The 11,933-nt window shown below is 40.5% G+C and overlaps 1 protein-coding gene across 1 annotated transcript; it reads left to right on the top strand.

Moving 5' to 3' along the window:
- Window positions 1-1,759: 1,759 nt before the first annotated feature.
- Window positions 1,760-6,671, top strand: LOC311102658 (protein delta homolog 1-like; the record flags this gene model as incomplete). The annotated part of the gene is made up of 5 exons (XM_084144017.1): window positions 1,760-1,829; window positions 2,070-2,133; window positions 2,435-2,565; window positions 5,012-5,147; window positions 5,879-6,671. The coding sequence occupies 5 exons, from the start codon at window positions 1,760-1,762 to the stop codon at window positions 6,669-6,671; spliced, it is 1,194 nt and encodes a 397-aa protein (XP_084000143.1).
- Window positions 6,672-11,933: the final 5,262 nt, after the last annotated feature.

The raw sequence follows: 11,933 nt of genomic DNA, 5'->3' as shown, positions 1-11,933 counted from the left end.
ACCAGGGAAAAAACGTACTACCCTCCCCTGTGCCCAATAAAAAACCACACAACCCTCCCCCAAAGCAAAACATAAAAGTGACAACCCTCCTCTATTTTGGGCCACCCCTTCCCCCCAGTAGTCTTGAATGACGCATGCCAAGATATGCCAGAGATAAAGGACTATTGATATTGCAACCACACAACTCAAACGCATGTTCATCGGTATGAACGAAAATCGCAAAACACTTTATTTGTTCAAGCCCTCAAGAACTGTTGTCTGTTAAATATGATAATCTGTTTGCATCCGCCAATGTATTGCCTATCCAGTATCCAGACGCCCTGTCCCCAGAGCTTCCTATACAGTTAATCTCTTTCTGTAACGTGTTGAGGCCGGCAATTAAGTAGAATGAGAGGCTCAATTAAAGATGTTGCGGAACTGCTATATTATATTTGAAGCACTCCTCCCTTCTGCCCAGTTTCCCTGATGTTGCTACGGCAATTGAGCTGTTTTTACCATCCCTGTAACTGTCGTGAGAGATCGTTTTCAAAACTAAAACGTATAAATACCTACATAAGAAGCATTAGGCTCTCCGTCTGATATGAGCTTTTGAACACCTGAGTAAACTCCACTCATTGCACTGGCGCCGTCGTCGCCTTGACCATGGCATTTGTTCGCCGATATCTCCCTTATACTTTAAATCAGTAGATTTGTTTTTTTTTAAAGACCTGGGGCACTTTTTCAGTCACATTCCTGAAGCCCAAGAAACAAACACTTAGCTTCCTAGTACATATGGAAATTAAAAAGGTTTATGAATGAAAAAATAGACATCAGTGGCAGGCGCATGGCCCAGCCACTGAGGCTGCGCTCCCCAATTAAAAACGGCATTACTATTAAGACCTGCTTTTTGTGGGTCTTAAAACGTCCAATTAGCACTCCATTAAATTGTAACTGTTTGTGCTTGTTTTTAAGGACACCTCAAATAGTGCCACCTCTCCCATCTTAGCGCAAGCAAGATGATGTTAGACACGTAAATTGCCGAACCTGGCTTTAGGGCTGGAAAATGCCAGTGCAGTTTTTACATGAGGAAATTACAAACTAACTTTTGACACTTGCACACCCTTAGCGCCAGGCGAAAATAGAGCCCTTAATTTTACATGTGCCTTTCCCCTCGTGTGTTCAGGTCAGGGTGCTCGACAGCTCCTTTCCCAAATCAGGTGGGAGGAGCCAAGCATGGATCACTATGCAGTCTCCAATTTGACACAAAAACCTCGTCTGAATAGCTACACTGCAGTCTTTATTCCATTGAAAACAGTGCCATGCTTGAACGCATCCAATATGACTGACATCAATAGCTAGGGGAGCAACTACACGACATAGGTCAAATATTACATTTCATGCAATGTTAATCATTTAACACTGAAGATTGAAGTAAATATCGGAACGTTTTAGGATATAGTTCCCATGTCACATTTTATTTTCTGCTCGTGCGTAACGGGCTATCCTAGTAACGGGGTATCCTAGTCTATTTGGCGCTTGATGGCAGTGTATTCTTTCAGAATAAGGGCATGCCAAATTGTATTTCATGTGTAACGCTGAATGCACGCATATTTGATGGCCGCATCAACTTTTCAACAGTGTGAACCTGTTTTTTTGGAAGCGAGGGACTGGACGTGTTGAGCGCAATAGGCTGTTCCTAGAAACCCAGCATTTATTTTGGACAGAGAAAATAAAAACTGTGCTGCGACTTGACAAATGCCCATTTTACAGGAGAAGACGCATGCTGAAAATTAGGATGTGCCGAACAACATTTGGGTTATTTCTGGTCGTGAGTGTTGGCATCACTAAAGGTAATTTAACACAGTATGTATCCACAGTCCCATAGGTGTAGCAATGGTAATTACATAGAGGTTGTGAGAATCTGTTTTCTGTAGGCTATTGTCATTGAGTTTTAATAACGTAATAATAAACCACTTACTAGCTGAGAGTATTTTCATGATAAGCAATTGTTTGATAAATGGTTATATTTATCTTTGAGGTATTTGAAAAGGCAATTCGTAACTAATCTCGTGTTTTGTCTTTCACATAAGCTTTTGAATGCAGCGCAGGGTGCAATCCGGAAAACGGCTACTGTGAAAATCCTGGGGAATGCCGGTAATGAAATGGCACTCAAATTATGTAATAAATATGGTACATTTCTCTATCAACCATGTTTCCTCAACATAAACATTACATTTTCACCCTATTTCACCCCATTTCCACACAGTCACGTCATCACAGTCAGCTAATTCCAAGTCAGATTTATTATTTAGGCCTACAACTATATAAAAATCAACTTTTTCCCAATCAATTATACAATAAACACCTGGTGGAAACATCCAATAATAGTCCAGCTGAGTGAGATTTTTTTTTGTGAAGCATAACAATGGTCACATCATCTGAATCATGTTTTCAGATGCAGACCAGGCTGGCATGGTGTAACATGCAAGCAGTGCATGCCCTTCCCTGGCTGTCTACATGGGACCTGTGAGAAAGCATGGCAGTGCATCTGTAAAGAGGGCTGGATGGGGAGCCTGTGTGACCAAGGCAAGTACACTTATCTCTCAAATGTCAGTCAGCCATGGGTCCTATAATATACAGCTGAAGGTTTCACTGCTAGCACAGACTTAATGTTATCTTCTTTTTGTTTACTGAACAAAAATATAAATGCAACATGCAACAATTTCAAAGATTTTACTGAGTTACAGTTTATATAAGGAAATCAGTCAATTGAAATCAATCAATCAATCAATTTTATTTTATATAGCCCTTCTTACATCAGCTAATATCTCGAAGTGCTGTACAGAAACCCAGCCTAAAACCCCAAACAGCTAGTAATGCAGGTGTAGAAGCAATTGATTTGGCCCAGATCTATGGATTTCACATGACTGGGCAGAGGCCCACCAACTTGGGAGCCAGGCCCAGCCAATCAGAATGAGTTTTTCCCCACAAAAGGGCTTTCTTACAGACAGAAATACTCCTCAGCCCCCCCCCCCCCCCCCCCACCACCAAATTCTCTAAAATGACGTTGGAGGCGGCTTATGGTAGAGAAATGAACATTAAATTATCTGGAAACAGCTCTGGTGGACATTCCTGCAGTCAGCATGCCAATTGCACATTCCCTCAAAAGTTGAGACATCTGTGGCATTGTGTTGTGTGACGAAACAGCACATTTTAGAATGGCCTTTAATTGTCCCCAGCACAAGGTGCACCTGTGTAATGATCATGCTGTTTAATTAGCTTCTTGTTATGCCACACCTGTCAGGTGGATGGATTATCTTGGAAAAGGATAAATGTTTACCAACAGGGATGTAAACAAATTTGTGCATAACATTTGAGAGAAATACGCTTTTTGTGCGCATGGCAAATTTCTGGGATCTTTTATTTCAGCTCATGAAACATGGGACCAACACTTTACATGTTGCGTTTATATTTTTGTTCAGTATACAAAATGTTTTCCATTAAAATAACATCAAATTGATCAGAAATACAGTGTAGACATTGTTAATGTTGTAAATGGCTATTGTAGCTGGAAACTGCTGATTTTTAATGGAATATCTACATAGGTGTACAGAGGCCCATTATCAGCAACCATCAGTCCTGTGTTCCAATGGCACGTTGTGTTTATTAATCCAAGTTTATCATTTTAAAAGACTAATTGATCATTAGAAAACCCTTTGGCAATTATGTTAGCACAGCTGAAAACTGTTGTGCTGATTAAAGAAGCAATAAAACTGGCCTTCTTGAGACTAGTTGAGTATCTGGAGCATCAGCAATCGTGGGTTCGATTACAGGCTCAAAATGGCCAGAAACAAATAACTTTCTTCTGAAACTCGTCAGTCTATTCTTGTTCTGAGAAATGAAGGCTATTCCATGCGAGAAATTGCCAAGAAACTGAAGATCTCGTACAATGCTGTGTACTACTCCTGTGTACTACGCCTAGGTGAACATCCCGGAGTCGCCTCTTCATTGCTGACGTTGAGACTGGTGTTTTTCGAGTACTATTTAATGAAGCTGCCAGTTGAGGACCTGTGAGGCGTCTGTTTCTCAAACAAGACACTCTAATGTATTTGTCCTCTTGTTCAGTTGTGCACCGGGGCCTCCCACTCCTCTTTCTATTCTGGTTAGAGCCAGTTTGCGCTGTTCTGTGAAGGGAGTAGTACACAGCGTTGTACGAGATCTTCAGTTTCTTGGCAATTTCTCTCATGGAATACCCTTAATTTCTCAGAACAAGAATAGACTGACGAGTTTCAGAAGAAAGTTATTTGTTTCTGGCAATTTTGAGCCTGTAATCGAACCCACAATTGCTGATGCTCCAGATACTCAACTAGTCTCAAGAAGGCCCGTTTTATTGCTTCTTTAATCAGCACAACAGTTTTTAGCTGTGCTAACAAAATTGCAAAAGGGTTTTCTAATGATCAATTAGCCTTTTAAAATGATAAACTTGAATTAGCAAACACAACGTTCCATTGGAACACAGGACTGATGGTTGCTGATAATGAACCTCTGTACGCCTATGTAGATATTCCATTAAAAATCAGCAGTTTCCAGCTACAATAGCCATTTACAACATTAACAATGTCTACACTGTATTTCTGATTTATTTTATTTTATTTTAATGGACAAAAAAAATGATTTTCTTTCGAAAACAAGGACATTTCTAAGTGAACCCAAACTTTTGAACGATAGTGTATATATATATTTATATACATTTACATAACTTCCTTTACCATCTGTTTGAGGGTGGGCAGGAACGATAAAGAAAATACGCTTTCCTGCCTTTGATGGCTCTATCTACTGCACTATCTTAAAGGCGGAGAGGTGTAACATGTGGTCTGCTGGTTTGTTTGTTTTCAATTGACCTTGCGATGATAAAATCATAACAGGCTCTGTGTGTGTGTGCGTTTGTGCATGCCTGCGTGTATACAAGTTTTGTGTGTGTGTGTGTGTGTGTGTGATGACCTCTCCCAACAACACGCTCTGCTTTTTCTAGATACCAACCAGTGTAAATTGTGCATTGATAACTCCACCTGCATCGAGACTGGCCATGGAGGATACCTCTGCATTTGTCCACCTGGTTACACAGGAGAGAGCTGCCACCTGAAAAAGGAACCATGTCTAACAAGCGGGTACGAAAATCTGATATGGTTTGCATTATCTTAATTAAAACCTTTAATTAAACTCTGGGAAATCGCTTAATCTCTAAAGCTTTTTCTATACCAGATTACTTGCTATTGAATCCATGGAGTGTCATCCTTCCCACCTATCAAATCAATACAGGCTTGTCTCCGGAGACTGATTATACAACCTGCCTGCCAGCCAGCCTCACTGTCCCACTATCTTAGCTCTTTGTTAGACTGTGGGTCCTTTCTCTTCAGTCGACAATCAATCATTTCAGTTCTATTTAAATCTTCGAACTGAAATGACTTTTGCATGGACATGTATAGTACCTTTCTTTTTTGGGGACTTTGAGAAACAATCCTAAATACTGAGCTCACAATGGAGCTCATTAATCCTGGAGCTTCATTAAGCTTTGAAAGGGCCCAAAAAATTTCAAGTGCTTTTTTTTTTTGCACTCACTGTGTATAACAGTATAACATGATTAAAAAGGCATACTGTTTGAATGGCTGTGAGCATGGGGCTATGAGCACAATACTGGCTAAAAACAAAATATATAATTTGACCAAGTTTATGACCGATACAGTGCAATGCAACCTCTGACATGTGACCGAGAAATGGTCACATTAAAGACAAATCTAAAAAGCTCTATTGAGCTGTATATGTTGCCATAAGCCATTGTACAGCTTTATACTGTGGACTTAAATAGAGATAAATCAAACTGAACTGCTTTGCCCTTCAGCTCTCCCTGCCAAAACGGTGGCACCTGCGTCGATGCCAATGGCTTGGCAGCCTACCCCTCCTGTGCCTGTCCCCTCGGATTCACTGGAGATTTCTGTGAGATTGACACTGACAGCTGTGATCCCAATCCCTGCCTCAACGGGGGCAACTGCACTGACCATGGCCCCGCGTTCACCTGCGCCTGCCCCATGGGCTTCAACGGCCCCACCTGTAACGACACACATGTGGACACCCTCTTTCCCTGTAGCAGGGCCCCCTGTGGAAACAGGGGCACCTGCGTGGTGGGGAGCCAAACGGATAGGGCTGGCGCATACCATTGTCTGTGCCCCCCAGGGTTCACATTCAACGGGCATAAATGTACGCCTACCCAGCAGCCACACAGGCCCAAAGCGAAACTCAGGCCGGCCAAACTCTCTCCACAACACCACAGCCTACCTGCCCACGCATTCCATAAACTACTCAGGCCTCTCGAGAGGGATCTTCTTAAGATCACCCTGAAAGAGACGGTTCACGCGCCCTCTGCCGCCAGCCTGGTCACCCGCAGTCAGCTCATCTGTTTTGGGATGCTGGGCCTACTCAGCTGCATGGTGATCCTGGGAACCACAGGTATTATCTTCATCAACCGCTGCGAGACGTGCATGGCCAACGCCAAGTACAGCCAGCTGGTTCGCCAGCAGAGAGAGCACTTGTTGATAGCCAATAACGGCGACTATGAGGGAGGCCACTCGGTCAACATCATCCTCCCCGAGAAGATCGAGCTCACCAGCTTTGGGAAACACTACATGTCCATCTGACATTTGGTCTTTTGACTGACCAGTGAGTTTGAGTGTGAAAGAACACCTACCAAACGAATGGAGGTCATGGATTTTAAAGGGATTTTAAAGGGAAAACTGAGGTTCCCTCTGGGAAAAATGTAGTTATTCTGTTCTAATGTGTTCCACTTTATATGGCACTTTCCTCAAATAAGAGGATTGAGGACTTATGCTTGGATGTACACTACCAGTCAAAAGTTTGGACACACCTACTCATTCAAGGGTTTTTCTTAATTTTTACTATTTTTTACATTGTAGAATAATAGTGAAATGGAATCATGTAGTAACCAACAAAGTTTTATATGGTGTTTTTTTTTTTTAAAGCAAAATAGCCAAAACAACTTCATCCCTATTAATTAATTTCTGGTGCTGCAAGCTTTTGATCTAAACTAATTTCATGTTTTACTTTCATGTTTTACTTTCCTCCTTAATATTGTAGTTAATTATGCATCAAATCATGTACACATTTCAGACTTTATTTACAGTGGCTATCATAAAGCTTCAAGTGTATCAATCCTTTTGTCGATATGCTGATATTTTGGATTAGGACTAGTCAGTGCTTTTGAGGGTTTGATTCTATTTATATTCAGATTGCTGTTCTTATCTGTGTCCTACATATTGTTACTACTGGATAGTGTACATTTGCATTTAAAGTATGTATTTTCAAGTGAACCACATCTTTGCATTTATGCTGCTTTTTGTTTTGATTGTTTTAATCTATATATACAAATATTATCAAATCAGTCTGGAAATATCAACAGTATTGTCAATCTGTAATGAACATAATAAAAACCACTAGTATATGCTACTCTGAATCTATATCCCATTTTATGTCTTATGAGTATTCTTTGAAAGCACCCATTCAACTCTATAATTCAGCAAGTGTATTTATGAATGTTCATGTGACTGCAAACTTTTGCTTTGAACAAATCTCCATCCAATTTAAGATATGATTTCATGCCACAACACCAGCATCGATCCCTGCAGTTCATTTGAGGGCAAAATATGATTATATGTGGGTGGCTTTACTTTTCCAGGCCAAGAAAATGTGGGTTGGAGGCATTAATCACAGAAAAATAGGATATTGCTTGTGTGGTTGGGGCACCAGCGGGAAGTTGGGAAGCCAATTTTCACTCTCTAAAGTCTCCAGCCACATCATCTCATTTCAAACCATATACATTGTACAAAACACAAGTGAGCAGTTTGGATGTGTTACTCTTATTGATAAACATTTGGTTAGTTATAACCCACGGGGCAATGACCTGAAGTCAACATGAAATCAACATCCATATTTGGTTCAAATTTTCAGTGGCGACCCGTTATTCAGTTTTGAACCCCACATTTTTAGCAACAAAAATATATAAATTATATATACACCACCGGTCAAAAGTTTTAGAACACCTACTCATTCAAGGGTTTTTCTTTAATTTTACTATTTTCTACATTGTAGAAAAATAGTGAAGACATCAAAACTATGAAATAACACGTGGAATCATGTAGTAACCAAAAAAGTGTTAAACAAATCAAAATATATTTTATATTTGAGATTCTTCAAATAGCCACCCTTTGCCTTGATGACAGCTTTACACACTCTTGGCATTCTCTCAACCAGCTTCATGAGGTAGTCACCTGGAATGCATTTCAGTTAACAGGTGTGCCTTGTTAAAAGTTAATTTGTGGAATTTCTTTACTTCTTAATGCATTTGAGCCAATCAGTTGTGTTGTGACAAGGTAGGGGGGGTATACAGAAGACAACCCTATTTGGTAAAAGACCAAGTCCATATTATGGCAAGAACAGCTCAAACAAGCAAAGAGAAATGACAGTCCATCATTACTTTAAGACATGAAGGTCAGTCAATATGGACATTTCCAGGAACTTTGAAAGTTTATTCATGTGCAGTCTCAAAAACCATCAAGCGCTATGATGAAACTGGCTCATGAGGACCGCCACAGGAATGGAAGACCCAGAGTTACCTCTGCTGCAGAGGATAAGTTCATTAGAGTTACCAGCCTCAGAAATTGCAGCCTAAATGAATGCTTCACAGAGTTCAAGTAACAGACTTATCTCAACTTCAACTGTTCAGAGGAGCCTGTGTGAATCAGGCCTTCATGGTCGATTTGCTGCAAAGAAACCACTACTAAAGGACACCAATAAGAAGAAGAGACTTGCCTGGGCCAAGAAACATGAGCAATGGACATTAGACCGGTGGAGATTTGTCCTTTGGTCTGGAGTCCAAATTTGAGATTTTTGGTTCCAACCACCATGTCTTTGTGAGACGCGTGTGGGTGAATGGATGATTTCTGCATGTGTATTTCCCACCGAAAAGCATGGAGGAGGAGGTGTTGTGGTGTGGGGGTGCTTTGCTTGTGACACTGTCTGTGATTTAACCAGCATGACTACCACAGCATTCTGCAGCAATACGCCATCCCATCTGGTTTGGGCTTAGTGGGACTATAATTTGTTTTTCAACACGACAATGACCCAACACACCTCCAGGCTGGGTAAGGGCTATTTTACCAAGAAGGAGAGTGATGGAGTGCTGATCAGATGACCTGGCCTCCACAATCCCCCGACCTCAACCAAATTGTGATAGTTTGGGATGAGTCGACCGCAGAGTGAAGGAAAATCAGACAAGTGCTCAGCATATGTGGGAACTCCTTCAAAACTGTTGGAAAAGCATTCCAGGTGAAGCTGGTTGAGAGAATGCCAAGAGTGTGCTAAGCTGTCATAAAGGCAAAGGGTGACTATTTGAAGAATCTCAAATATAATATATATTTGGATTTGTTTAACAATTTTTTGGTTACTACATGATTCCATATGTTATTTCATAGTTTTAATGTCTTCACTATTATTATACAATGTAGAAAATAGTAAAAAATAAAGGAAAACCCTTGAATAAGTTGGTGTTCTAAAACTTTTGACCGGTAGTATATATATATATATATATATATATATATATATATATATATTTATTCATTGGGGAGTGGAGCTTGCCTGTTTTGCATGTTATTTTGGCATTAATAGGTGTTACATATCAGTTTGCAAACAATGTAAAAAAATATATATACAGTGAGCTCCATAATTCATTGGACAGTGACAATTTTTTTGTTATTTTGGTTCTGTACTCTAGCACTTTGAGTTTGAAAGGATACAATGACAATGACGGTGAAGTGCAGACTGTCAGCTTTAATTTGAGGGTATATTCATACATATCGGATGAACCGTTTAGAAATTATAGAAGCTTTTGTACATGGTCCCCCCCTTTTTCGGGCATCAAAAAACATTGGACAGTTTAACATAATGTAGAATAAAGTAATCATTGTTAATATTTGGTCGCATATCCTTTGCATGCAATGACTGTTTGAAGTCTGCGATGCATTGACATCACCAGACGCTGGGTATCTTCCCTGGTGATGCTCTGCCAGGCCTGTACTGCAGCCATCTTCAGTTCCTGCTTATTTTGGGGACTTATTGCCTTCAGTCTCCTCTTCAGCATGTGAAATGCATGTTCAATTGGATTCAGATCCGGTGATTGACTCGGCCAGTCAAGGATTTTCCACTTTTTGGCCATCAAAAACCCCTTTGTTGCTCTAGCAGTATGTTTAGGGTCATTGTCTTGTTGCATGATGAAGTGCCGTCCAATGAGTTTGGAGGCATTTGGTTTTATCTGAGCAGATAAAATATTTCTATAGACTTCAGAATTCATTGTTCTACTTCTGTCTGCAGTCACATCATCGATGAAGACAAGTGAGCCTGTTCCACTGGCAGCCATACAGGCCCAAGCCATAACACCCCCTCCACCATGTTTCACGGATGAGGTGGTATGCTTTGGATCATGGGCATTTCTTTTTTTTCTCCACACTTTCCTCTTTCCATCACTCTGGTACATGTTAATCTTTGTCTCATCTGTCCACAATACTTTTTTCCAGAACTCTTGGGGCTCTTTTAGGTGCTTTTTAGCAAACTGTAATCTCGCCTTTCTGTTCTTCAGGCTTATCAGTGGTTTGCATCTTGTAGTGTACCCTCTGTAGTCCTGCTGGTGTAGTCTTCTACGTATGGTAGACTTTGACACATCTACACCTGCATCCAGGAGAGTGTTTTTGATCTGTTGGGCTGTTGTCAGGGGGGTTTTCTTCACCATAGAGAGTATTCTCCGGTCATCCACTACAGTGGTCTTCCTCGGTCTACCGGGTCTTTTGACATAATTGAGTTCACCGGTTGTTTTTTTCTTGTTAATGATGAACCAAACTGTTGACTTGGGCATGGCCAGGGTTTTTGCAATGTTCCTGATTGATTGATTTTCATTTCTGAGCCTTATGACGGCCAGCTTCATTTGCATCGACAATGCTGTCTTCCTCATGTTGTCACACCACAACAACAACCTCCAAAGGCAATAGCAAAGTCTAGAATTAATGCTATTCATCAACAGCTCTCCTGCATTCACTAACGACACAAATGAATACACCTGCCTAACGACACACATCTGTGAAGCCAATTTAACAAATACTTGTAGTACCTTAAAATGGGGGGACCATGTATAAAAGGTGCTATCATTTCTAAACAGTTCATCCGATATATATGAAAATACCCTCAAATTAAAGCTGACAGTCTGCACTTCACCCTCATTGTCATTGTATCCTTTCAAACTCAAAGTGCTAGAGTACAGAACCAAAATAACAAAAAAATTGTCACTGTCCAATTAATTATGGAGCTCACTGTATATCATTGAGATAATAAAGCCTCATACAAACATGGTCTCTTTATTGTTTTCTTGATTAAGGCAGCTCCAAAATGCAGGCGTTTCAGCCTAGCTCAGTGCTTTCTGTGGTGGTGGGGCAAGCCAGCAGAAAATAGGAGCGTTGCGCCGTGATTGGCTCAGTGTTCTGTCACTCATTGGGACACTACTTCAACGCCAAGTCTAAGTCCTTAGTAAGGGTAGACATCGAAAATTCAAGCCTTTTGTGTCCTGCCATAGAGTTACATTAGAAGTGCCCATCCAAGAAGGCTCAAGGTCATTGGCCACAGATAAAATGACATCAAATCACGTTATATGTACAGTAGCTTTGATTGGACTGATCATGTCAACATCTTACTTTCAAAATGTTAGCTAGCAAGTCAACAATCTACTGGCAAGTCCTTTTTAATCCTTGTCATATGAAGAGAAATAATGAAGAGAAATTATAGATAAAACATATCGGTGCTCATCGGTCATTGGACATAAACATTACAACAACAAAAACATT

This window comes from Coregonus lavaretus, assembly GCF_964263955.1.
Source record: "Coregonus lavaretus genome assembly, chromosome: 27".
Lineage (NCBI taxonomy): Eukaryota > Metazoa > Chordata > Actinopteri > Salmoniformes > Salmonidae > Coregonus > Coregonus lavaretus.
Note: the sequence above shows the minus strand (reverse complement) of the source record. Positions and strands in the feature narration are given on the sequence as shown.